Below are 27,157 nucleotides of genomic sequence, written 5' to 3'. Positions count from 1 at the left end.
TGCCGGGCCGGGACTTCCCTGACAGTGTGGCGCGGCCCTGGCTCTGTGCTTCGCTGCTTCGCTACATGGAAATGCAAACACGCACACAAAGACAGTGTAACGGCTTTTCCTCTCCTCCGCGGCCTCCACGCCGCGAGGGATGTTTTACGGCCTCTGCCCCGCACAAATTCAGGAAGTGCCCCGGCTCGTCCCGGCCCGCGGCCCGGCCGCCGCCGAGCCGCGCCGAATTCAGAGACTTTCACTGCGGGCTTTTCTTAGTGTGTCGCGCCGTGTCGTGGGTCGTGTGTCCCCGGGAGTGCCGGGCCGTGACAGAGACTGAGTCCCGCATGCTGACGGTGCCCGTTTGACCTTTGGGTGTCCAATGTATACTAATCCATCTCCCCTGCGCCGCCCCGACCGACCCGCGCGCACGCGCGCCGCCACCGCCTCCCACTGTTCAGGTGCAAACGGAGTTCTTTCTCAACGGCGACGACGACGACGGCAACTTCGTAAAACCGCGAAACCCGCTCCCGACGCGGCCCGGGGATCGGATGCCGCGCCGCCCCGCCGAACGCGTCTTTAACGACGGTCATCACGCATGCTCGCGCGGGCCCGGGCGCGCACTATCGCGAACGCCCCGCGCCGTGCACCGGGCGCGCTGCACCGGGGCAGACCGGGCGCCGTGCCCGCGGGGCAAGGCGCGAAAATATACGCGCCTCGAAATGCGACTTGATATACTTCGACTCGCGCGAAAAGATTATTTGAAACGGAGAGAATTTACCGACGTAAGCCGCGGCCGGGACACGCCTCGCCTCGCGTCGCGGGCCGGGCCGGGCCGAGATAGAAAGAGAGAAAGAGAGAGAGGGTAATTTATAGCGCGGGCCGGGCAGGGGCAGGGCCGTCGACGCCTCTACAGCGACAGCGTCTATTCCTATAAAAAGTAGCCACGGTTGTTAACCCACCGCGGGCCAAATATATTTAATGCCGAATCCGAGCGCGAAACCAGGATGAGGAAAGAGAGGGGGGAGGTAGACCGAGTCCGCGGCCATGCCGTGCGTGTCCCATGGAAGTCTCCGCGACCAGCCCACCGGGCCACTCTTGGCCGCCTGCCCGCCCGGGCCTCGGCGGACCAATGGCGGGTGGAGCAGGACACGCGGGAGGATCATACCAACAGTACCAATACCAAAACGAAAAAAGCAGCAAACAAAACAACTTAAAAAGGAATAAGAAAAATATTCAAAACTTGGCGCGCGCGAGCGTTGTCCCCATTGTTGGGGGTCACCTCGACGGTGACCCCTGCGCTGGACCCATCGCCATGCCACCGCCATGCCACTGCCGGCCGGCGAGCAGACTCATTCGGACAGTCGATTTGGTCGCTCAGTCTCCCCGGTACCGGGGATGTCCGACTGAGAGAGAGACTGCGCGACCAAAACGACTCTCGGTAAGCCAGGCCCGCCGTCATCTCACACCCCGGAGCCCCGGAGTACGTCACCGCCGCGACGAGGGTCTCGGCGTCGCAGTGCGTCGCGGTGGCGCCGGCGGGGGGGTGGACGATTAACGCATGGGGGTGAAAGCGCTGCTATTAACGACTGCCCGTAAAAAGCTTGTCGAGTCTGCGCGGCGTGCCGCGGCGTGTGTGTGCGCGTGTGTCAGTGTGTGTGTGCTTCCATGAGAAAGTTGACAAGTAGCACATATTTTTCTGAAAGCATAAAAAGGTTGCGGGGGTGCGGGCGCGCGGACGTGGCCGCGGCAGGACAGTAAATATCGTAAAATACGAGCGGGGAGGCGACGAAAGGGCGTGCACCGTGCACGTCGCGGCGGATAATCTCCGCACCGGACGGGACTCCCTTAGAGCAGCGGGGAAATGCAGTAAAAATCTAAACCCATTTTAGAGCGTATTAGAATAACATGCCCCGGCGAAGGCTCACGCATGCTATATGAAGCCGCGCGGCGGCGGCTCGGCCGGACAGATATCTATAAATCCGTTTTGTGAACAGTAAATAATAGCTCGCGAGTACCGAAGGGTGTTTACTGCGTGTCGCTAGTCGTCTGCGTGCCGAAACGGGCGGCCGGCGCTGGGGAAGGCGCGCGTGCGGCTGCGCGGCTCTGCGGCTACTTTATGCAAATTAGTGAACAAATCTCTGTCCGCGTCGGGCCATTCCTCATCGGCCGAGGCGGCCAGTCGGCCAAACGCACAAATGAGAAGCCTGCGCGGCTGCGGTGCGGCGGGGAGGGGGGGGGAGGACAGAGAAGAAGAATGGGAGAGAGGACAGGGGAAAGACAGAGAGAGAGAGGACAGGGGGTCTTTCCGGCAGAGCAGCACGCCGATGACGGCCTGCAGGGCCTGGAGGGCCGCCGCCGCCGTGGAAAATGTCTCGAAAAACGCGACGGGAAAAGAATCTAAACCGACCGGGGCCGGGCCGCCGTTGGCCGCCGGGATTCGCGGGGGCTTCTCGCAATAAGGGCTGACACCTGTCGCATGGCAAGCAGCGCGGCAGCGGCCCTCGGCCTCAATGGCTGCAGCGGGAGGGGGAGGAGGAGAAGAAGAAGAAGAAGGAGAAGACGGAGAAGAAGGAGAAGAAGGGAAATAAAGAGACGGCCGGACGGGCGTAAAAGGGAGAAACGGCGAAAAAATCGGCGGCGGCGAGGCGGGGCCGCGGCAAAGCACACACACACACACACACACACACAGCCACACACACACAGACGCGCTGACGACGGCGGCGACGACGAGGAGGAGGGAAGGACCGACTATGAAAAGGCCATCGCACAGATCGAACAGGGAAAGTGAGGGAACGTGATATGAATGCCGCCTCGGCGCGTCCACCACCGCGTCGTCCACCGCGTCCTCAGACTGATTCCGAGAGAGTCGTTAGCGTCGCTCTGTCTCTCTCGCACTCGTGGGGCGTCCCGTTCGGGTGCGAGAGAGACAGAGCGACGAAAACGACTCTCGGAATCAGTCCGCGACAGAGACGAGAACGGGGCAGCGTGTTTTACACGGTTGCAGCCTTCCAGCTCCAGCGCTGCGCTCCAGCGTCCACGCGGCCTGCAGGCAGCCCGCTGCTCGCGGCGTGGCCGTAACAACCACTCCAACTACACCGGCTTCGCAGTTCGCAACGCGAAAAAAAAACAACCAACGAGTAAAAAGGAAGGCATCGGTATCGCTGAAAAGTAATTCGCCTGGCAAAAATAAACACAACAATTGATTTTTCCTCCGCCTTCCATAATAACAGCTTCCGCTCGCCGTTTTGCGTGCCTTTATATTATTTCACTCACACACACTCACACACACACACACACTCGAGGAGCATGCATTAAAAGGGGGCCCCCTTCACTCAGGTGCGCGTATATGCCAATGTCCGTCTAGCCTCGTCATGAGGAGATGGCGGCGCGGCGCGCGGATCGGGCATTTCGAATCCGACAGGTGATGTGCATAGGTATGCGGGCCGCGGGTGGCAGAGGGCAGCACCAGCCGGCACCGCTGCGACTTACTTCTGGCCGTCTGAACCCATTAATTAGCCAAGGCCCCTCCCCGCCCCGCCCCGCCCCGCCCCGCCCCGCCCCGCCCCGCCTTGGCCACGCTCTGTCAGAACGCGTGGTGCGCAGCCAAGCGTTGTGGCGGGGATCACTGGAAGCCGTCCAGGCTGCAGGTTGGTGCCGACCAGGGCCCTTGTCGTCTGTCTCTCTCGCACCCGTGCGGCCTTGCGGCACGCCCCGCGCGTGCGAGAGAGACAGACTGGCGGCCCTGGAGCCTCCAGAAGAGACACTATCAATGCAGCGTAAATCAGCTGGCAGCGTTCGGGAATGAACCGTCCTGATTTCAGCAAACTTCGCCGCCCCGCGCCGCGCCGCGCCAGGCCGCGCCGACTTTCACGGTGTAGCAGCAGCGCCTGCGCAAGATTTAATCCGCTTACGGAGCTACACACTACGGGGGCTTATAGAGGCCCGTCACAGACACGCGAACCAACACACTCGTTGCGTCACGCGCGGGAACATCCCCCCGAGCGACGCGTCACGGCGCGTCACGTGACCCGATGAGTCAGTGTGTGCAAAAACAACCCTCGAGAAAAACACCTGTCGGCGATGCGGCCGAACAGTCTTTTCCTCCTAGACGCGCGAGTTTCCGTTTCTTTCGATTAAATAAATGGGATCATTTTCCGCGGAGCCGAGCGGCCTCGCTTCGCCTCCGCCCGTGTTTCCTTGTTCTCCTTTTTTCGACGCAACAATCTCATTACGTCGTTTTATCAGAATATTTACGCGGCGCGCCACTTAATTAAGCCCCGTATTGACAAAAACTTTTATTCATTATCGGGCGCACTTGCAGCGGAATGCACGCACAAAAGCGCCGCCGCCTTCTTTTTCCCCCCGTCGCTAATTTAAATAATAAAAACGTCTTCATTACCTCAAGGCCGCGGGCAGCAGCGGCCGGCATGCTGGCTTATCAGTCAGCGGCCGCGACGAGCCGCGAGGTGGGGCCGCGGGCACCTTAGAGGTCTTGCAGGGACTTTCCAGGGACTTTGCAGCCGATTTCCAGAGGCTTTCCAGGAGCTTTCCAGGTACTTTCCAGAGGTCCTCATGAGGTGCCTTAAGGAGACCGCTGGAAAATGTCTTCCAGCATTGGCTCTGCTGGAGGTCCTCCTGGCGCTCCTAGCCTCCTCCCGACGTTCCCCCCACCCCCCCCCCCCCCACCCGCCCAGACGGCCTGCATGGGAATGGCGCTAAAGGCCTTTCGGCCCACTTAGGCCCGGACAAAGACCGCAGGACTCCGGCCGTCTGGATGAGTCAATTTGCAATGTTTCCTTGTGATACGGCGGGCCGGACGGCCCAGCTGGCAGCCTGCTGCCGATAACGCGTTGGTCGCGGGGCTGGCGATGCTGGCAGCAGTGCCGTATCTGGACCCGGCCGCGGCGCAGTTACGCCCTACGCACGACGCGTACACTGTCAACACCGTCGGCATTCCGAAAGCCGCTCGGAAATGGAACCGCGTCGCCGCGTCGAAGGCCGTAAATGTTAATCGAATCGGGCGGTGGCATCACTCGGTGACACGCGCAGGGCCCGCCGTCATAACAAGCAGACGACTCCATTTTTTTTTTCGGTGAAATCCACTCAAACGCCCATATTTTTTTCCTCTCCCGCGACAGACACACGGAACGGAGATAAGGATTTATAGAGAAACTCAGCGTGAGGCGCGGCGGGCAGCAAGAGAGGACTTTTAAACTTTCGAGACAAAGTGGACTGCAGCAGGACTCCTCTGCAGATCGTTACCGTTCGGCAGCGCGTTTGGTGAGGCCAGACTTAGACAGACGAACACGCAGAAAACGGGCGGACGGACGGACAGACAAGCAGACAGACAGACAGAACATGCCACGGCCGCGGCGTGTATAGGGACCACGCGCGCCGGAGAGGGCATATAGTAGTATATATATATCCCCGCGCTATCTCGATCGTATATCTCTCTTTCCGTTCAATACTGCAGCGCTATCGATATTAAAACGAAACTCGATTTGATACGTAATCGGCTCGCCGAGGCCTGGAAGCAAATCAGATGGCGAGATTATCGGGCGGCTCGCCGTGTCGGGATGATGGCGCCGCGTGACCTCACGACTGCACCACGCCGCACCCTCGCCGTCCAGGACGCGGGGCGCTGTGGCGTTGTCCACTGTGGGGAGAACACGCCCTGGCCGACGACGACATGTGCAACGCCTAGGCCAGTGGTTCTCAACCTCAAAATTTTAAGGGGTCGCGGCGAGGTAGCTGGGGTCGTGTTTTGGGCCGATTTTAAGCAGCCACTGCGTCTGATCCGAGGCGGACATTTTGCTCCCTCAACCGGCAATTGGTCTTTCCCGAGTGAATCTGCACCCCGTAAATTTGACGTATTTCTGCCGTTTCTTAAACTTCATATTAACGTCAAAATTACGACAAACATACGTCATAAATTAACGTCAAAATAACGTCAAATATACATCAAAGGGAGTTGACGTAAAGCTGCCGTAGATTTGACGTTTTTTTGCCCGTAAAAGTGGTAGAATTAACGTCAAAAATACGGCATCCTGAAGGCCGGCGGAAAGGGAGAGAAGAGATGGCAAAACGAAGACTGGCCGACGCCAGGTGTCGACCCACGAACATGTCGATTGAAAGTCGGAGACGGTACCGCTGGGCCAGAGCGTATACCTGTGTGGTGTGGAACGGCGCGGATGTCTGCCTCGCAATTCGGTCGGACTCGGGCTGGATTCACAACCAGCAATCAGCAGGAGGTCAAGACAATTTTGACTGGCCAGCAGTTTTGTACACAATCTAATTGGGTGAATTCGCCAAGTACGGACACACGACTGAATCAATCTTGAAATGATACTTGCATGCATTACAAAATAGTATGTCCGACTGACTTGAAATATACATGTGCTGTTGACTGCTGGTTGTGAATCTAGTCCCAGTCCGAACTTGAAGGCAGAGATACCACCGCCGTTCCAAGATCCTACAGGCATACGCTCTGGCCCAGCGGTACCGTCTCCGACTTTCAATCGACACGTTCGTGGGTCGACACCTGGCGTCGGCCAGTCTTCGTTTTGCCATCTCTTCTCTCCCTTTCCGCCGGCCTTCAGGATGCCGTATTTTTGACGTTAATTCTACCACTTTTACGGGCAAAAAAACGTCAAATCTACGGCAGCTATACGTCAAATCCCTTTGATGTATATTTGACGTTATTTTGACGTTAATTTATGACGTATGTTTGTCGTAATTTTGACGTTAATATGAAGTTTAAGAAACGGCAAAAATACGTCAAATTTACGGGGTGCAGATTCACTCGGGTTGAACCTTCCTTTAGCATGCCTTTGTTACGGAGTGTGATTATCAGTCTTAGTTTGGGAGCAGTATTGTCTCAAAGTTGGCCGAAACGGTCAGAAATGTCTTTGAAAAATCGTGTTTTGGGCCTATTTTAAGCAGCCACTGCGTCTGATCCGAGGCGGGCATTTTGCTCCCTCAACCGGCAATTGGTCTTTGAACCTTCCTTTAGCATGCCTTTGTTACGGAGTGTGATTATCAGTCTTAGTTTGGGAGCAGTATTGTCTCAAAGTTTACCAAAACGGTCAGAAATGTCTTTGAAAAATCGTGTTTTGGGCCTATTTTAAGCAGCCACTGCGTCTGACCCGAGGCGGTATTTCGTCCTCCTTCAACGGGCAAATGGTCTTTTGACCTTCTTTTAGCATGCCTTTGTTACGGAGTGTGATTATCAGTCTTAGTTTGGGAGCAGTATTGTCTCAAAAATGGCCGAAACGCTCAGAAATGTCTTTGAAAAATCGTTGTGCCTGTTTTGGTCAACTTTGAGACAATACTGCTCCCAAACTAAGACTGATAATCGCATTCCGTAACAGAGGCATGCTAAAGGAAGGTCCAAAGAACAATTGCCCGTTGAGGGAGCAAAATGCCCACCTCGGATCAGACGCAGTGGCTGCTTAAAATCGACCCAAAACATGATTTTTTAAAGACATTTCTGAGCGTTTTGGCCAACTTTGAGACAATACTGCTCCCAAACTAAGACTGACAATCGCACTCCGTAACAGAGGCATGCTAAAGGAAGGTCCAAAGACCAATTGCCCGTTGAGGGAGCAAAATGCCCGCCTCGGATCAGACGCAGTGGCATGCTAAAGGAGGGGTCCCGTGGGGTAGCGAAACTTTTCCTGGGGGTCGCGGAAATTTTTGGCTACAAATTTGGGGTCGCGAGCCGAGAAAGGTTGAGAACCGCTGGCCTAGGCCGACGAGGACTTGGCGAAGTCCCGGACACCGCACCCTGGCCGTCGAGGCCCCAAAAGGGCAGTTCTGCGGGCGCCACTCTCTGGCCGTGGAGGCCTTCGGCCTGGCCGACTCCAAGGCCCCCTCGAAGCTCATGGGCATTCCGCACACAGCGGCCGGCCCCATGCCCAGCCCCATCGGCGTCCTCGGCCTCGGCGATACGGCGGTCCTCGCCGTCGCGGCGCGCATTTTCCCGAGTGATGAAGGGCCGCTGGCTGGCTGGCTGGCTGGCTGGCTGGCTGGCGGGCTGGGGGCGTGTACGTGCCACTATGCAGACGCGGCGCGCCAGCACCGCCAGCCGCGCCTTGCTGCGGAAGAAGAGTGCACGTCATTCGTTGCCGAGGCCTTTCTTGACCCCTTGACCTTCCCACTCAGATCGTCAGATCGCTAAGACCATTCCCCCCCCCCTCCCCCCCTCCCTCTCGCTGCGCGTCTCTCCGGTCCCCGCCACGCAGCGCCGCGCCGCGCACACGTGGAATGTACACGCCGCCGCACAGCACCGCACGGCCAGCTCATTTGGGACGAGCGGCAACGCCCCGGCAAAGTCCCGGCAACGCTGCAGCAAAGTTCCACATTGCTCCAGCGAAGTCCGGGCGAAGTTCCTGCGACCCTCCCGCAGTGCTGCAGAAAAGTTGCCGAAAACGCTCCAGCAAGACTCCAGCGAGGTTCCAGCAATGCCAAGCTGCCGATGGGCCGACGACAACGCGTTGCAGCGACATGGCTCGAGCTGCGGACTGATTACGGGAGTCGTTCTCCTCGTCGCTCCGTCTCTCTCGCACTCATGGGACGCTCCGTACAGGTGCGAGAGAGACGGAGTCCATCCCTTTATAGCGCGCCGGGACGACGGCGTGCCGTTACACTGCCTCGCGGTGCGTCGCGGTGCGTCGCCGTCCTCTGTTCGATACATCCGGTCAGCCCGGCCGGCGTCGCTCCGTCTCTCTCGCACCCGGCGGGCGTCGCGCAGGGGTGCGAGAGAGACGGCGGCGACACCACTGTCGGGCCGCTGCCCAGCCCCTTGCCTTGTTAAGGGGGACGTCGGTACGGTCCGGTGCGGTACACGACAGAGAGAGAGAGACAGACAGACAGAGAGAACGCGATGCTTCTAATGACGGAGTAATCACGCGTTAAGCTGCGCTAAGCTGGATAACTCTATCGGCGGCGTCTCTCTCTCGATCTCCGTCACTCTCATGGCGCCGCTCGATCCGCGACTCGGAATGCGCCGCGCATTTCAAAAATGCCGCCAAACCTTAAAAAAAACGAACAACAAGGGCAAAACAAGCCACCGGAAACGGATCAGGAGGCCGAAAAACAAAAACGAAGCGATAGGCGCGAGAGGCACTGGAACGAGACGAGCGCGGAAAGCCTTGAAAGCCTTGAAAGCCTTGAAAGCGGTGGAAGCGCAGACACGCCCTCGCCCCTTTTTGCCTCGTCCAGGAAAGCCTGCACACCGATTCCGAGAGCCGCTCTGTCTCTCTCGCTCCTGTGCGGGGCGCTCCATGAGTGCGAGAGAGACGGGGCGTTCGAGTTTTACCCGGCCGCGTCGTGCGACGTCGCGGCGGTGGAGGTGGAAACGCACCGCACCGCGCCTCAATGAACTGGCGTGGCGCGGCGCGGCGTCCCATCAGAGACTAACTCGCCTCTGTACTCCAGGCTCCAGACTCCAGACTCCAGAGTCTCCAGAGGCGTGTCCAGTCAAGCAGAGGCGAGTTGGCCGCGCAGGTGCATTCCGCGAGCACTTACGGGTCGAGCTGGAAGGGGGAAGGGGGGGGGGGGCAGCCTCAAGCCCATCCCCGACACCGCCGCTCCAAAAGACGCGCGCGAACGCCTCCTCGCGACCTGACTGACAGAGAGACAGACAGACGGACGGACGGACACGGCGGGGCGTGGGCAGGGCCGGAGAGGCTTTATCCCTTTCCTGAAATTGAGTGGCAGGCAGCCACGCCATTTAACGCCCGCGTCGAAAAAAAAATACTAAACAACAAACGCGAAAAGAAAAAAGTATTCGATATCCGCGGCGGCGAAAGCGCTGCGTTGGCTTGGACGCGGTCCGAGGCGACACCCTCCTAAAGTCTGGCTCAGATTTCGCGAGTGAAGAATGTGCAAGCGTGTTTTGCCCGTGCGGCGGCCCGAGGAGCCAACTGGCGTTCCCCTCGACGCGGGGCCCACCCACACGCCACCTCGTCCGCGCTCGGATTTCGCGAGGGTGTGGGTGTGTTTGGCCGGCCGACCCACCGCCACACCGCCGCGGGTCAAGACTCCGCGGCCCGGTCCGCGCGTGCGTGTGTGTGTGTGTGCGTGTGTGTGTGATTTAGGGAGGTAGGCCGGGCCTAACGGACAGAGGGCCTAAAGCGAGCCGCTGTCACTGGCAGAGAGATGGAGTGCGCTATCACGACCAGCGACACACACACACTCACACACACACACACGCACGGCCCGCAGCACCCTCGCCATCGACACTTGCGATCACATCACTAATTGGCACCATGTGGCGCTAGAGCGCGCTCACACACACGGACACACACACACACGCACGCCGGCGCACGCACACAAGCACGCCAAATATGGACGCGACAGCGCAGCAGAAGCAGCTGCAAATGCCAACTAAAGTGAAGCGACAGCGGTGCAGCGGTGGAGCCCGTCAAGGAGGCCGACGAACACGGCGCGACAATGTAACGAAGCCCCCGGTGCGCAGCGCGCGGCGCAGAGCTGCCCCCGTATGATTCCATCTCTAATACGAGCAGCCAGACGAGCGGCGACGTGAAAAAAGGGGGGACACGACGCGACGTCGCGGATGCCTGCCGCCGCCCCCTCCCCACCCCTCCCCCGGCCCCGTCGCCGCGGGGGTTTACGGGCGCACCCGAAAAGTGGCTGATTAGCACACTCACACAGACACACACAGGCGCACGCATAGAGACGTAAGCTGCGCTCTGTGCCCCTCGCTGCACTGCCCGGCTTGGTCGGCCTGGCTGGCTGGCTGGGTTGGCCCCCCGCGGAATGCGGCGCACGCAAAGTGCAGCGCTGCCTGCCAGCCTCGCCTGCCCGCCTGGCCGGGTGACGGACATTTGGACGGCGTGGGCCCCGCCGGAGTGGCTGGCTGCTCGGTCGGCGCGGCCGGCCAGGGCCAGATAACGAGGATCAAAAAATACGGCACTTTCACCAGAATTGCCGACACGCCACGCCCCGGCTGCCCGTGGCCGTGCCGCTGCAGCGTGCCGTGCCAGGCCGTGCCGTGCGTGGCCAGGGTCGTGTCGGGCCGGCCAGGCCAGACCGCCAGGCCGCCAGGCCGCGCCACATCGGGACAGTTCGCGGCGCGCACACACACACACACAGCCACTTCATTTCGGAAAGTGTGCCAACGGGGCGGAACGCGGGCTGCCCCGCGCCAACGACGCCGGCGACGACGCCGAGGCCCCCACCACCCTCGCCAACCACCGAAAACTCCCCAACGCACCACTACACTCGACTTTTTGATAGTTTCCGATCCAATCATCGACGCGGGCAGCGCGCTCACAACCGATGAACGATTTTTAGTTTTTTTTTTCGTTGTGAGCTTTTTTTCCGTTCGCGCCGATAGATATGGAGCGGCGGCACAAGGTCGTGAATCAGCAGCAGGGAGCGCCTGGAAAGAAAGCAACGCCACACACACTCGCACACACACACACACACACGACACAAAGTTTATATGAGTGAAACTGGCCGGGCCGGGGAGTGGTGTAGCCCCGCCGTGGCCCCGCTAAACTGCCCAGCAGATAATCGTAACTCGAGTGAATTGGGCCTGGCTGGCCATGCCGGGCCGTGCGCGGCCGATCGCGCCGTGTCCAGCCTGGCCAGGGGCACGGCGCGGCACGGCGCGGCACGGCGGCGGGGTGTGCGCTTGGCTTGGGGCGCCCGCAGGCGACCGGCGGCAGCCCGCGGGAATGAATGCCTACATGCTAGGCGCATACAGGTACCTGCATTTCGGCCCCATAACTCCGGGCGTCCGACCGAGGGCCCCGCCCGTCTCGCCCCTGCAGGGCCGGCGGGGCCCTGGCCGACAACAAGCGGGGCGTGTCCTTCGTGCAGGTGTACCCAAGGGTGTACCAGTGCAGTGTGCCAGCGAGTGTGCCCCGACGCCGCGTGCCCGAGCGCGGCGCGCACTATCGGCGCCAATCGCCCCGGCCTCGCCCACTTCCTCATTCTGCGCCGCTCCTCGAAGGGACCCCGTCATCTTGCACTCACACCTACACCAGCACGCACACACTCTCTCGCTCCCGCGGTAAACGGCCGCTGCAGCAGGCTGATGCCGAGGGTCGTCGCTCTGTCTCTCTCGCGCCGACACGGGACGCCCCATGAGTGCGAGAGAGACAGGGCGACGAAAGCGACTCTCGGAATGGGTCTGCCGCCGCCAGCGCGGTGGTTAATGATGCACGCAGAGCGACGCGGAGCGCAGAGCCCCTCGCGGAGTCTCCTCGAGACGCTCGGACGGATCGTGATAAAAGGCGCGCAAACTGTTTTAATCCGTCAAGGTCGCCGCTTCGCCGCTTGGCTGCCATCTCCTTCCGTTTCAAGTAAACAAGCGGCGCTGACGTCACGACACGTGTTCGCCGTGCGACTGCGCGACTGCGCGCCGCGCATCTCCGGCGCCACACTGTGCATCTGCACGACGCCCGGGGAGTGTACTACGATAGGCGGTACAGTGCGGCGCGCTTGAAACAAATGGAGACTTGGCTCGTCAGGACGGTCATGAGGGCCTTGGGGGCGTGGCGCGGCGCGGAGGGGCTCCGGGCTCGCGCAAAGGATCCGCCGCGTCACGCCGCGGACGCGCGGACGCCGCATTGTAAGGGAAGCGACAGGTCATCCCGCGACCCCGGCGTGTGAAAAGTGCCGGGCCCCGCCAGCACGCCAAGCCAGGGTGCCGTGCCGTCGGGGTCCCCCGCGAGGGCTCATTAAAAAAATAATCATAAAAGCCTACATCGACATGAATGAAGTGCAAGGAGCAAGTCGGCGCGTCGGTAGCGAAATATGAGCGGCGCGTCGTTAACGCTTTACAGCTTGTTGCAGGAGCCCTCCGCCGGGCGGAAGGGCTTGCCGAAGGGCCTGCAGGGCTGCGGGGCCGTATAAGGGCTTCGGACGAGTCGGCCAAACACAGGCAAAAACAAGGCGCACTCACCTGAGCTGCAGCACGGGGGACATGTCGTCGACGAGCTCCGACATGATGACGACGGTGTTGCTGGGCACCTGCTGCTGGTACACGACGGACACGGTGCCGTCCATGAGGCCGTCGTCGGACACCCCCACGGCGCCGACGGGCACGGGGAGGGGGAGGCCGTCGCCGAGGCCGGCCGTGCTGTAGATGACGGGCGGCTGGTGGGGGTGGTGGTGCACGTGGTGCTCCGAGGTGACGGCGTGGTGGTGCTCGTACAGGTAGCCGTCCACGTTCACGGGGGTCATGGTGGCGAGCATGAGCGGCGGCGTGGGCGCGGGCGGCGGTGCGGGCGTGGCCTGGCGGCCGGGCGAGGGCGCGGCGCCGGGCGGGGACGCCGCCGACGGCACCGATGAGGGGGGCGTGCCCGGGGTGCCCCGGGAGGAGGGCCGGTCGTCCATCACGGCTCGGCGCGTCATTGCGGCAGCAGCGCCCGACGGCCTCACGCCGACATCCTGCGAGGCAAACCAAAACGACATGCTTCAAATGTATCAGGCAACAGGCAACTTTCACCCGCAGGCTGCAGGTGCACCGGGCACCAGGCGCAGCTCTAGCGGTCCCCAAAACCATTTTCACGCCAGGCTCCGGGGTTGGGGTTCTGTTTCGCTGATTAATTTTTTTCTAATTGGCTCCGATGATTCGTATCTGGCGGAGGTCTGCTGGCTTGCCCCGTGCGGGCTGGCTGGCCACACATGCGGGCAGGGCCCCGCGTCCGAAAGTCCGAAATCCAAATCCCCGGCTCGGCGCGGCTCGGCCGGGGTAATTGGGGGATCGTGAGCCCGTCTTCCAGTGGGGGCCCAGCCAGGCCCAGCCAGGCCAGCCAGCCCGGCGGAAACGTTTCCTCGGATGTTGCCGAGTCAATTTATGGCACGGATTAAAGGGAAAAATTAAAAGCCGGGCCGCGTTCCGCCTTTTCCAGCTTTTCACTTTTCGACTTAATAACAACTTGTTGTTTTCGCCGACCGATCTATGATACCCTGCCAGTCGGTTTCGTCGCTCTGTCTCTCTCTCTCTCGCACTTCAAGGCGTTCCCTGCAGGTGCGGGAGAGACAAAGCGACCCCGGCCGGACGAGGCCTGATCCTCTCGCGTCCCCGCTGAGTCACTCACTGCCACTCTTTGGAGCCTCGCCATCAGTGCAATGCGTGCGGCGACGCGGAGTGCAGAGTGCCTTCGTTTAGTTTCAGGCGCTGGCACGCATTTTTCGTTTTGGCGACGCTGCGCGTTGCAACGCAGTGCAACGCGGTGCATAGCGAGGTCGCTCCACATTTGCTCAAATCGAAATAATCATGGAAAAGGATTAGGTCGGCGAGCATGCTCGTATACACGACGCGACATTGGCAGAGCCCCGCCATGCTGCTGCACTGCAACACTTGACGATCGACGGGGAGCGAAGCGGCGAAGCGGCGAAGCGGCGAAGCCTAGCCCCGTCGCGTTATTTAATCAGCAGCCAAGTTGTAATCAAGGATTATGGAGGAAGCGTTGTCCCGGTGCGCCAGGCCAGGCCAGGCCGCAGACTCCGAACAGTGCTTTCGTCGCTCTGTCTCTCTCGCACTCCTAGGGCGTCCCGCTGGAACACGAGAGAGACAGGGCGACGAAGCACTCCTGTTCGGAATCAGCTTGCTGGCCAGGCCGCCGGGCCGCCAGGCCGCCAGGCACCTACATCAATGCGCTCAATCAACATACAGTGGCGGCAAAATACGACCTGGCCGTCGCGACCGCGCCGCCGCCGCCACGCTCCGATCCGGGAGAGGAATTCAATTTCAGGCGAGCGGCTCGAATGGAAATTTAATTGTGCGCGATCGAGCTTCTTGGGAAAAGCAAAGCCGCGGCGATCGCGGCGGGTATCGGATGGCAAACATTTTGTCGGGCGGTCCTGTCCCGACAAGCGCGGGGGCCGGTTACATTGTAGCGGCATGGTTGGGGGCCGTGCGCGAACCATTTCAGCGAAAAACAGTCACCGCTCCTTTCAGAGCTTATTTCGAACTGTGTTGGCGTCACCGCCTCTCTCGCACTCGCGGGGCGTGCGCGCTGGGGGCGACAGGGACCGAACCGAACGTCGCGGAACTGTTCAGAGGTTCACAGGCTGCGCCTGTCACGAGATTTACGGAGCGACCCCGGGGCCTGCATGGCCTGCACGTCGAAGTCGCTCGTCATGGCTCCGGTATGCGCGGCGCACGGCGAGGCGCGGCACGACGGACGGCGAGGGTAGCCGCGAGGCTCAGGGCGACGGGCGGGGCGGCGGTGTCGCGCCCCTCAGCGCCATGCACTGCTTGGGGGTGAAGGAGAAAGCACGCGGTGGAGAGGGGCGTGGCGGAGTCCCGCTGCAGTGTCTGGTCTTCTGGCCCACTGTGCAACGCCTGGCCCGGGCCGGCCAGGTCCGCGACGACGAGCCGCGGTGCCGTTTGGGCGTTTCGGAGGCGGCCCTGGGCGTGGGACGGGCCGGCGGTGTAATCTGGCGGAGATTATCATCAGAGAAGTGTCAGTCGCATCGCACCACGCCAACACGGCCAGCACGGCACGCAAGGACAAGGCGAGAGCAACACACTCCACGCACACACTCGCACACGTTCAAGGTTTAGGTTGGCGGCCTGACAGTCGCCTGAACCGCGTCATCCCACCCGACGGCGCGTCCCCTCCGTTCCAAAGCACCGGCTCGATTCAAACGCAGCCGAAAGACAAAAACGATTGATTCATCACACAATGTACTCGCGATTGCGACTGTTGTTGTTGTTGTTGTTGTTGGCTGGCCTGCGGGACGGCGGGCGTGGCCGCGCGCGGAATTGGGCTTTCCGATGCACTGCCGCACGCGCCGTGCCGCCTTGGCTGCGCCTTGGCGGTGCCGCTGTGCAGACATGCTGAGTGCTACCCTACTTTCCCATTGACCTTTCAGTCTCTGAGCCTTTCAGCGTCGTGAGACACGGGCCCTGCCCGGCCCGGCCCGGGCCGCGTGAGAGAGAATAATAAGAATGATAATAATAATAATACCCGTCGCGTCTTTTCTATCTGCGCATGAGTCGTAGGAAGTCAGGTGAACGGCTCGCGGAAGGGAGGGGGAGGGGAGGGGGAGGGGGGGGGCGATGGTTATGAAGTGCCTAGCAGGCCCCGGCCCCGCGCCTGGCCCCGCCTTGCCCCGTGCACCGTGCATCTAAGCGCACCTTAACAGATCTCGTTGAGGCGAACTTCTATTAGCCGGCCTGCTAGCTCCGCACGCCCCGCCCCGCCCCGCCCCGCCCCGGCCGAATGCATGAGTGACTTTGCATTATCGCCCGTGCGGTCAACGCGCGTCATGCCGTGCGGTCTCGGCCCGTCTCGGCGGCGCGGCGCTCGTGGCGCTGCGGCCGATCTGGGCCACTGCTCAAATATTAGCCCATCGCCTTCTAGGACCTTGCGCGCGCACCCGGCACCGCCCTGGCACCGCCGCCCAGCGGGATTTGAACCCGTGGCGCCACACACACACACACACCTGGCACAGCATCTCGGGTTCGATTCCCGCCACCACCGCCGGTAAAGGCTTAAGAAAATAAAATCTCATTCAACGAACGTCAATGAAAGCAGATGATCCATCGCGTTTCACAACTGCTGCGATAGCCGAGAGGTTAGAGACGTGGGATCGAGTTACCGCAGGCCGGCGTTCGAATACCAGCGTCACAAAAGTTTTTTCGACCTGCTATCCTAAGGGTGGTGGTTCGAGGCAATCACAGCGGAGCCGTGTGCAACAGGCCCACATGCCGGAGGTTCGACTCCTAACAAATATTTCCATTTAATTTTACTGCCTCACCCAGTGCGGTTCAAACCCGTGAACTTGAGCCCACCCCGAGCATGGGACGTGGTGGTCCAGGGAGTACAGGCGTCGGTTCCCAGTACCAAGGTCGGCGGTTCGACTCCCCCAACTTCTTGCGAAATTTTGACCGGGTCGGTCGAGTCCTGTTGCGTCAAGAACCCACCTCACGCCGATCCCCTCATCATGGGCCGTGGTGGCCGAGAGCGTACAGTCGTGTGATCCCGATTGGCGGGGTCCGGGGATCGAATCCCATCATTTCATTACATTTTTCGACCGCCTTTCTCGCTGTGCAACTCAAACCCGTCGTCCAACACGCTGCCAGACGTACAAGCGTGATAGCGTAGTGGTCAGAGTCACATTCACCTGGCCACTCCGCTGTGGGTGTCTAAAAAGCAATCCGCTTCGGCGGGTTGGCCTCGGCACTGGAGCGATGGCGTATTTGATCCATCAATCCAGACCATCCGGTGTGTGGTTGCGGGTGGTGCCTCCTCGATTCGTCGGGGAGGCGATGATAAGTCCTTTGAAGCTGGCCTAAAACGCTGTATGTTCGGTACGGGAGCGCCGGACAGTGGGGGTACCATGGGGTACACAACCAACCCTACGAAAACAAGAAGCTCCCACCAAACCTCTTCTCTGTCTGAGTCTCTCTCTGTCTCTCTGTCGTCTCACTCTACGTCCCGCCCCTCAAAGAGCTTCGTACTGGGTGCTCTCACCCAGCTGCCTGAGCTTTGGGGTCCTACTGGGTCCCCCGGCGAACGCTTAGAGTCGCCGACGGGATTAACCCCAGGTACCTGATAGCACCGGTTCCCATCCCGAACACCGAAGTAAAGCAGGAGGCCTCCCCATTAAGACTGGGGAGGGGGTGTAGAGTTCAAATTTTTTTCTTTTCCCTTTCAAATTTCTCGGTTAATACTCGTTTGGTTTCCTTATACGTAGTAGTATGCGGGCTCATTCCAATGATAGTAATTAAAATTGTGTATGAAACAAAATATACAGACCCGAGCGTCGAATTCCGCGCAGGCTGCGCTTCATTGCCAGCCAGCCACACGCACAAGCCCGCCCCGGCAGCCAGTCCCTATTATATTGTTTAGGATACGCGCTCTGAACTCGAGAGTAAAAGCACGCTGACACCTTCATGTGTATAGTAGTTTTAAGTATGTTTCAAGTGTGAAGGTATCATCTGCTAAAAAGCTCGTGTGTGTGCGCGCGCGCACGGCGGTTGGTACCTTGGCCGTGCCCCGGCCGGCCGCGGCCCGCGGACCGTGGGACTGCGCGGCGAGGCGGAGAACCACCGCCGCGGCGACCAAACGCCAAAGGCCGTTCGAAAAAGGAATCCGACACTCGGGCGAGACGCCTCTTTCATTATCATCATCTCCGTGCCCCCCCCCCTCTTTTTCCCGGCTGATTTTCATTACCCACGCACGGCAGCGTCGCCGTGCCCGGCCGCTTTCCCCATAAATTTCCCGACTTTACGATATTGGCGCCGCGGCGGCCCAGGCGGCCCCTGGCCGCGGAGGCCGAGGTGGGGGAGGCGCTCATATCGCGGCGGTCGCATCATCGCGCGGAAACGCCGAGACGTCGCCGCCGAGCCGCCGAGCCGCGAGGCGACCTTTCGCGTCGACCGGCATGACCCGAACTGCCTGCCGAACGCGCCGCGACGCGCGTGTTCTAAACTCTCTCTTTCTAATGAGCTCCGAGGACCGAGCGAGGCGCCGGCCTCCCTGCGATACGCGACCTGCAGCCCGCGGACGCCGAGGACGCCGCCAGCGCAACGTCGCCGGCGCCGCCGTGATCTAACCGCGCTGGTCATCGCCGCGCCGCCGCAGTGCAGCATGCGACGAAGCCGCGTAACTTGCGCCGCCCGGGCGGCAGTTACGCCGCGCCGACTGTAGCCGCGGAGCAGCCGAGCAGCCGGCTCCATTCCGGCGAGGCGCGGCGCGGTGGCATGCGTGCGCTGCCAGGCACGGCGGCGCGGCCCAACCCAGCAGCCTCCCCGCTCCTCGGCGACGATGACGATGACCGCACGTTTTTTTCTTTTTTCCTCCGCCGATTCTCCGATTCAGAAGAAGCAGCGAGCGACTGTCTCGAAACCACAACAAGGCGCGCCCAGGGCCCTTCGGAAAACCCGTCGGAAAAGCAAACACAAGGTAAGCATCATTCTTTGCGAACTAATTCTTCGCATAAAAGCTGAATAGTTAGCTCAAAAATCTGTCGCAAGTTTGACCTCTTTCCCTTCGAGCTTCGCGGCCGACGAGCCCCGCCAGAGCACGTGGAGTCGCAGTGAGCGACGGCCGGCGACGCGTCGCGAAAAACCAGCAGCTGTTTGCATTCGTCACGAGCACAAACGGGTACGGGAACCAAGGGAACTCGACACACAGGCAGGCAGGCGCAGGCAGTGGGTGCCACCGCGCCACCCGGCCCGGCCCGGCCGGCAGCGCACAGCTGACTACCCGGCCAGCGAGCGATAGTGGCCTGCCCTGCCCCCTCCAGGCCTGCAGGCCTCCAGGCAGGCCTCCAGGCCGGAGAAGACCCGTACTGGTTCTGGAGCACACAAACAAACACGTGGTCTTGCAGGGTGCCAAGGCGCGTCACGGCGCCGACCTCAAGGCCGGCCGGCCGCGCGGTCAACCGCCCACGACCAGACTAGTCTGGGAGGAGGGAGGGGGGAAGGGAGGGACTCCCAGACACATTCAATTGAAAATTGAAAAGTGTAGTTTACCGGTCTGGCTGGTCCTGCCTACCGGCCGGCCCGTGCGCGAGTCAGTGGCCGACCGGGGCGGGGCGGGGCGGGGCGGTGCCGGGCCGGTTCGTCCGACCGCACTGCCTCATCGCGAACAGAGGGGAGCACTTACGGCACGAAACCGCTTCCTGAACGCCCAACGCAACGCGCTTTCGACACGCGCGGCCACCTTGGCGGCCACCTTGGCGGCGGCCTGGCGCGCTCCCCGCCCACGCCACGTGCGCCTCGGGCGGCCGCGTCCAACAGGGACGTCCCCGACGACGATGACCACGTGGCTCGGAACCGGCAGAGGAGTCACAAAACACTTGTATCACTGGCAGAACGATGATAATGGCCACTCGTCGCGCCTTGGTTACTCCCCCGCGAAGAAGCAAGAAAAAACCGCATAACTCTCGCAGAAGAAGAACGGTAAAAGAAAAGGTAGAACACCTGTCGGAGAATGCACCGGTGTTCCGCTCCCACGACCTTGGCGGCGAGGCGCGGCCCCGACGCCTTGCTCACTCACATTGCGAATATGAAAACGGAGACACGTTTAACCTGTCGGGCCGCAACCCCCGCGACCTGACCCGCCGCACGCGGCAGCCACGGCCCGGACGGTGCCCGGACACACGTCAGACCTGTTCCGTTCGTCCAGTTCCAGTGCTGGACAAGTCCCGGACAAGTCCTGGACAAGTGTTGGTGCAGGTCACAAGCAAGAGGTCGGCGCGTCACGCGACTACGGGCTGCCCGGCGAGGCAGGCCGGCCCGGCCAGGCCGACGGGGAACAGCAACTGACCGAACGACATCCCACGCAGTCGGACTCTGACTCACCGCGGCGCACCGCCGCCAGGACTTCCCCAACGTGCTCACGCAGCCGGCCGGTTCGCCCTGGCCGTGCTGTTCACCGCCTAGCCACCGCCGCCATCGACGAGCATCCTGAAGCCTGTGTGGTCTAGCCCTTAATGGTAATGGTAACGTGAGGTCCCTGCCGTCGGCCCGCAACGCACGCCTGCCCGCGGGTTGCCTACCGCCCCGGCGCTCCGGTCCGCGCCGCGCGTGCAAGTCTCCGAGGGGAGGAGGGGAGAAAATGGGTAGAAATGGTGGTTTGGGCCGACTTCAGGCAGCCACTGCGTCCAACCCCAAGCGGGGGGTCGTACTCCCTCTGCGTGGTCTGTGTATCTTCCTTTGGCCTTCCTTTGCCACAACGAGTCGTCCTCCAGCCGGTCCGTGCGCCACCCCCGCGGCCCGCGACTCGTCTCGGTCCGGTCCGGGATACAGGTGAACTGGGCCGGCCGGACCGGACCGGGCCTCGGACCGGCTCCGTGGCCCATAGAGGGTGTCGTGGTCGCCTTGTCCCGTCTGCCTTCCGGGAGCGACGCGACGACACCGCCCAGTCGGACACGGGTACAGCGGGGCCGAAAAAAAAACGGAAGAAACTGGTGGCGGCAGCGGGTCTCGAACCCGGGACGGCGCCGTCGCTCGCTTCGCCGCTCGTTGCTCGCTGATCGGGCCGCTTATCTCGCTCCGGCGGCTGCGGCCTCCGTGACTCTATTACGGCGGACTCGGCAGAACAACCTGTCTTCAGGCGTGGCTTTACGCGCCTCGCGTCCAGTGCTGTCTCTCTCGCGCATTTGCGGGCTGGTCATCAGTGAGAGAGACAGAGCGCCGCAAGCACTGCTCGCAATCCGTCGACGTGTTTGCTGTGACCCGGCCGGCACTTGTGCCGCACGGTGTGGGACGGGACCCCCGGCGCGCACCTCGTCCTGGCGGGCGGGGCGGGGCGGGCGCCTTAGTTCTGGTTCAGTGGATCAGAGGTCAAGGAACGGGTTACGTAAGGCTGTGGGTAGGGCAGGCCTGATGACGGCCTCGTGGTAGGGGCCCCGGCAGCCCCGGCCCGGCCCGCGCCGCCATCAAAAGAAACATAACTCATAGGCACTACTATTGTCATCGACGTAAAAATCAGCCCGGGGCGTGCCCGGCCAGGCCCGCCGGCCCGGCCCAGGGCCCGGCACACTCGAGTACCAAACGAGTGCCAAGCGCGCGAGTGCCAATAGTAATGAGTACGCGGCGCCGAAGAGTGCCGGCAGTGCCGGCGCAATCAGGCAGGCGTCCAGGACGAGGAGGAGGAGAAGGACTCACTCACTCTCTGTCTGCAAGCCAAAATGGATCCAACGCGGCGATCCAGGCACTCCAGCCGCTGGCGCGGCCGGGTCATCTGATACAACCGCAGGCAAGCAGCAAGCAGGCGTACAGTGGGCCAGAAGACCGGTGGAGTCGGCCAAAACTCTGTACGCGTTTTGAGCCCCAGAGTCGCTAAACAGGACTCCAACCAGTGGATTCCTCGCCTTTGTCCCATAATGATGAGGAGGGCTGAACCTTCTCGCCAGTTCGATCCCGAGATTCGTGCGAGAGACGCAGCCCTGTTTGGAGTTAGGCGGCAGCAGGGCCGCCAAAAACAAGAGTGAACACGGACCGTGGGCAGGCTGGCAGTGTCTGGCAGGCTGGGCCGATGCAGTGTATCCGGGAGGGGCGCGCTGCCAGGAGCCACTCAGCAGCCTGCACAGCCTGCACAGCCACCCACTCGGCCAGCTCGGCCTGCTCGGCCTCCGCCACGTCACGGACGCAGCGCGCAGCGCGCAGCCAAGCTCGCCATGCCCGGCGCGCTTGCACGCCAAAGTTTGTGGCGCGGCCACTTCGGGTGTCTTCGGCTTGCCTTCGGGCTGCCTTCGAGGCCGACCGATGGTGGACCGATGCGATGCCGGCCGGTGCGGCCCCTGCCGAGTGTGAAGGGCGTTTGAAGGGCGCGTGGAGGGCGGGGCCCACTTTCCCCGCGCAGCCGCGCACGGGGCCCAGCGGCCCAGCCCAGGCCAGAGGCCCAGGCCCTGCAGCGCCGCTCCGTTCCGAACACTTGGCTCTCTCTCACTCGCACCCCCACGGGGCGCCCGATGAGCGCGAGAAGGACGGAAAGCGCTGTTTGGAATCAAACTGACCCGATGCTGTGGGAGCAACAGGAGCCCTGTCGCCTGCCCCTCCGCGCCCCGACCCCACTGGGGCCCCGCCGGCCCCGGGTCCGCGTTCGGAGTTCGGACCGTTCGGACCTCGGAGGATTGGACTCCCCTCCGCGGGCCCTGCGATGGGGATCTCTCGTTTTATGGGTGGCTGCGGCCTGGAGCCTGGGGCCCCTGGGGGCCTGCCCTGTCGCCGTGCCCCCCCCCCCCCTCGGTCCCCTCCGGGGGCCCTTTTATCCCCGGCCAGCTGGAGCCCCGCCCGAGCCGCCACAATGTCGCAGGTTTTACGACCAGCATACGTACATGCGCCGGCTGGGGCGCAAGTGCAGTGCAGCCCCAGCGCGGCCGGCCCGCCCCGCCGAGATGACGTCGTTTTTACATAATCCTGGAGGCTCAGGTGCGCGGCGCGGGGCGGGGCGGGGCGTGGCGGGGCGGGGTGGGGCGCGGTGCCCATCAGCAGCCGGAAAGGAAATCAAACAGACTGCAAGGACGGACGCAAGGTTGCCGCAATCTCCGACGACGTCAGCGAGGCCTGGACGCCAAGGACCCCGCCTAAAAGTGCTATAATAGACGCGAGCCGAGCGTCAAAGACTAAAAAAATGAACAAAAATTAACCATTACATGTTTTTAAAGACCACCGTTGGCAAACCGAACTCGGAAATGCAACTGACAAAAGCAGGTCACCGTCGCTCGGTGTGTGGACGCCTGTCCCGACGTCCCCTCCCGACCCGCTTGCGAGACAGACGCTGGCAGGCTCCTGCATTTCGGCGCCCCCCGGCCACTGGCGGGCCTGGCATGGACCTGGCAGGGACCCGGCCAGATTCCGGGGGAACGAGGGTCCGGTGGAGCTTTCGAAATTCGATCCGACGGACGGCCCGACGGACCGACGGCCGCACCGCGCGTCGCGCCGTCCAGTTCGCCATGTCCGTGTCAGGTTGGCCGGCCTGCAGGCCTGGCTGCCCCGCCCCGCCCCGCCCCGCCCCGCCCCGCACGGCGACTTTGGCCCTTGCTAACGGTAACATTGAACCCGTTCTGATGCGTCCGCGCGTCCACCCAAATGCCTTGCCTCGGCAGGCCCGGCAGGCCCGGCAGGCCCGGGGCTGCAACACGCAGGGCCACTGCGAAGGGACCGCGACGTCACGTGTGCTTGTCATACTTAACCCAGTTCACAACCACAACAACAACAACAACAACAACAACAACAACAACTCGATGCGGTTTTCGTACTCTTTCCCCTTGTCTCGGGGGGATCGCTGTCAATTTTGTTGAGACCGACAGTCTGACGGACTCGGAAGCGGACATCGACTTTGAACAAACTTTTCCCTCGCTCGGCTCACTGCAGCCCGCAGGGTCTTGTGGTCTTGTTACGGCGACGTGTCTCCGTGCCCGGGCCCAGGACGGCCCAGGACGGCCCAGGACGGCGTCGACGGCCACTCCGCCACTTTGAGTGATCGGGCCGCCGGGCTGCGCCGCGCTCGGGTCCATCGGCCATCCCGCGCCTGATGATCGCGCAAACGAGCGTCGGGTCGGTTCCGAAGGGGGGTCCTGTCTCTCTCGCACTAATGGAGCTTCCCGCGGGGGTGCGAGAGAGACGGAGCGACGAGAGCACTGTTCGGAACGAGCCTGCAGCAGCACTCGCAGTGCCCTTATCTAAACGCCCCGATCGGACGGAGGCCCCTCGCCCTGCCCGCCGTGCACCGAGAGCTTTGGGCAGAGTAATTCGATCGAGAGAATTTAATGATTTTCAGGTGGCGGTCGGACTGGCGGTCGGACTGTCGGACTCGAGCCCCGCCACTCCGCGCCACTCCGCCACCGGGCCGGTCGCGGGATGAGAATGGCAGAGATTAATCACGGCTCGATATTAACAAGTCGGCCCGGTGCACAGGTGCACTTTGTCAATCTGGCCGGCCGGCATGCACGCTCATTCCGCTGTCTCTCTCGCACTCCCGGAGCACTCCCTTGGAGTGCGAGGGAGACGTACGCCGCTGTTCGGGGGCCTCTCAGCACGCCGGCCCTCCCGTTTTTATTATTTCAGCGAGTTGGCCACACTGCCGCCGTGAGGCCGTGAGGTCGGCCGGCCGCTCATTGCATTAAATATTCATCAATCGAGCGCGCCGTTCGTCGCCCCGTAAACGCGGCGCAAAAGCGCGCACTACATTAATCTAGCCGCCACCTTAACCCAACTATAAAAAACGAGACTGCGGCGCGCATTTTTGCCGACGCCGCCGTCGTCGCCGTGCGACAGGTGCGCGGCCGGCGTCGTTAGGCCGCGGCTTGCAAAACCAGCGCACTGGAAGGCAGCGGCCGTCTGGCCGACCGAGTTGCAGCCACCGCGGCAGAGACGGTCGACGCGGTGCTCGTCCTGGACGCCGATGTCGTGGCAGGGCGAGCCGCTAATCTCCGCGTGTGGGGGCAATGCCTCCGAGCGCACACCTATGCGGCCGTGCGGCCGTCAAACATCCTCCAGCGAGGGAACGTGCGCGCGGGGCCGCGGGTACCAACCGAGCAAACAAAACATGCACTCGTCCTAGCCGTTCAAACACACCGGCGCACACACACGCATTCACACATACACACAAACACACACACACTCGCCGGCGGCGGGGAGTTGTGGACAAACAGATCCGCGTGGCACTGCGTGGCGTGGCACGCCTAGCCTACCGCCTCCTAGCGGCGGCTGGCGGTCGCGACCCCGGCGGTCCTTCCCCGGCACCCCGCCCACCCTTGTCCCCCATTTCCCGCGCTAGAAACCACCACCACCACCTCAACAACAACAACGAGTCCATTCGCACCCCCAGTGACACGGAAGGCGGCTGACTGGGCTGCCGCGCGAATCCGCGAGTCTCTGTCACACTCGGACGCGTGAGGGTGCGAGAGAGACAGAGCGTCGCGACCGCAGAAAGCCTGGCGGCGCTGACCGCACTCTGACCACACAAGAGCAGCCGCGGGTTAAGATCCTCTATTAGAGCCACACACTGCGTGTGTGCTCTTTTCCTTTTTTTTCGCTTTTTCGCCTCCTCCTCCGCCGCACTCGCTCTCCTGTTGGTTTTATTACCACCACTTACTGCACCCCGCAGATAGCGTCTCTGGCACTGTGGGCGCTGCACCGCACTGCACCGCGCCGCACCGCGCCGCGGCGAAAGGGTTTTGGCTTTCCCGATTATTGTTGGCAGCAGCAGTGCGCGTGGATCCTGGATCGTGCCCAGGCTCCGGGCCTGCAGGCCTCCAAGCCTCCAGGCCTCCAGGGCGCATGCAGAAGAGCGCAATAATCACACATACACACTTACACGTGCGCAGGTACACATACACACATCGACAAAAAACACTTTCTCATGCAACGGCTGGTGTTTTTTCTCTCTTTCTCTCTCTTTCTCTCTCTCTCTCTCTCTCTCTCTCTCTCTCTCTCTCTCTCTCTCTCTCTCACCCGCCCGCTGCGCCCGCCGAGCGCGCGCTCCATTCCAGCCAGGCTCAATGACATTCTGGCATTAGTCTCAGTATCGAGACCGTCGGGACGGTGAAAGACAAATACCCAACGCGGCCGCCGCGCGCCGCCCTTCGCTGGCGCCACGCCGCGTTCCGCGCGCGCACACAGACACACACACGTGCACACACCATTCAAGTCTCCGGGCGGCCACCCGGCCGCGGCGCCCTGCCCCGCCCTGTCGTCCCTTCACTGTTACTGCACTTAGCACGCACTCCGCTGCACTCCGTCTTCGCCGTCAGGCAGCCGGCCGCGGAGGCGTGCATGGAGGAGGCGTGCATGGAGGGGCGCCGGAGTTTCCGTGACTGGGGCTGCTGGCAACGGCGGCTTCGAGACCTCGACGGGCACCTCGGCGGGCACACCCGGCCGGCCGGCCGCCGCGGCGCGAAATTCGAAAAGTTCTTCAGCCAGGTCTCAGTATTGCAGGATCGCAAGGACGCAGGGGCCCTCGCGGCCAGCGGCGGGCCGGGCCGGGTCGCCGTCGTGGTCGCCGAGGACGCCGTCGCCGAACGCACTATCACACGCACGCATCGCGCACGCAGGCGCCGCGCCACGGCGCGCCACCAAGCCAAAGCAAGCGGCCCAAAAGCGGCGCCGCATTAGCATCAACAAGTGTAGTGGTGCCTAATTAAGGGGGAGGGGAGGGGGGTGGAAGGGGTGGGGGGAGGGGCGGCTAGCAAACTGGACTAACCTGCAGGGTCTGGCTCCGGCAGGGGCTAGTCGCACACGGCGGCACGCACGAGGAGATGATGAGGAAGACGCTTCACACGATGGTATCACACTACTCCACTACACACTGTATGGCACACGCGACACTGTCACACACACACGAACGCGCGCGCACGGGACGCACACACACACAGACACACTGGGTTCACTGGAAGGCGAAGCACTCCACACACAAGCTCTACTCCTCAGCTCGGCACCACAGCCAGGGCACAGCCCGCACTGAGATACCTGGCGCGGCCGCCAGCGAGCCCCGGCCGGGCCCCGCTCCCCCGCGCCCCCGCTGCCCTCCGCCGCGTCGCCGCCATGGGCCGCGCCGCCGCGCCGCTCCGGTCTTACCTCGGCCGCCTCCCCGCTCACCGCAAGGATGGCCCGCCGGCTCGGCCCCTCACCTCGCCGCCCTGCCGCCCCGCGCCGCCCCGCGCCGCCCCGCGCCGCCCGCGCCGCCCCGCGCCGCCTCTCGCCGCGCCTCGCCGCGGACTCCATGGT

At 62.3% G+C, this 27,157-nt stretch overlaps 1 protein-coding gene across 1 annotated transcript in view; it reads right to left on the bottom strand.

Moving 5' to 3' along the window:
* Positions 1 to 26,885, bottom strand: part of LOC117642240 (protein grainyhead) — a 109,992-nt gene extending 83,107 nt beyond the window's left edge. Inside the window, exons 1-2 of the mRNA XM_034380200.1 lie at positions 26,634 to 26,885; positions 12,920 to 13,407 (exon numbers count right to left, since the gene is read on the bottom strand). Coding sequence (XP_034236091.1) covers positions 12,920 to 13,371 — 452 coding nt within the window. The 5' untranslated portion in view covers positions 13,372 to 13,407; positions 26,634 to 26,885. The remainder of the gene's footprint in view (positions 1 to 12,919; positions 13,408 to 26,633) is intronic.
* Between the last annotated feature and the right edge of the window lie 272 nt (positions 26,886 to 27,157).

The sequence above is a fragment of the Thrips palmi genome, unplaced genomic scaffold, assembly GCF_012932325.1.
Source record: "Thrips palmi isolate BJ-2018 unplaced genomic scaffold, TpBJ-2018v1 HiC_scaffold_16, whole genome shotgun sequence".
In the NCBI taxonomy this organism is placed as follows: Eukaryota; Metazoa; Arthropoda; class Insecta; order Thysanoptera; family Thripidae; genus Thrips; species Thrips palmi.
The sequence above is the reverse complement of the archived record's forward strand: the minus strand, read 5'-3'. Positions and strand labels throughout refer to the sequence as shown.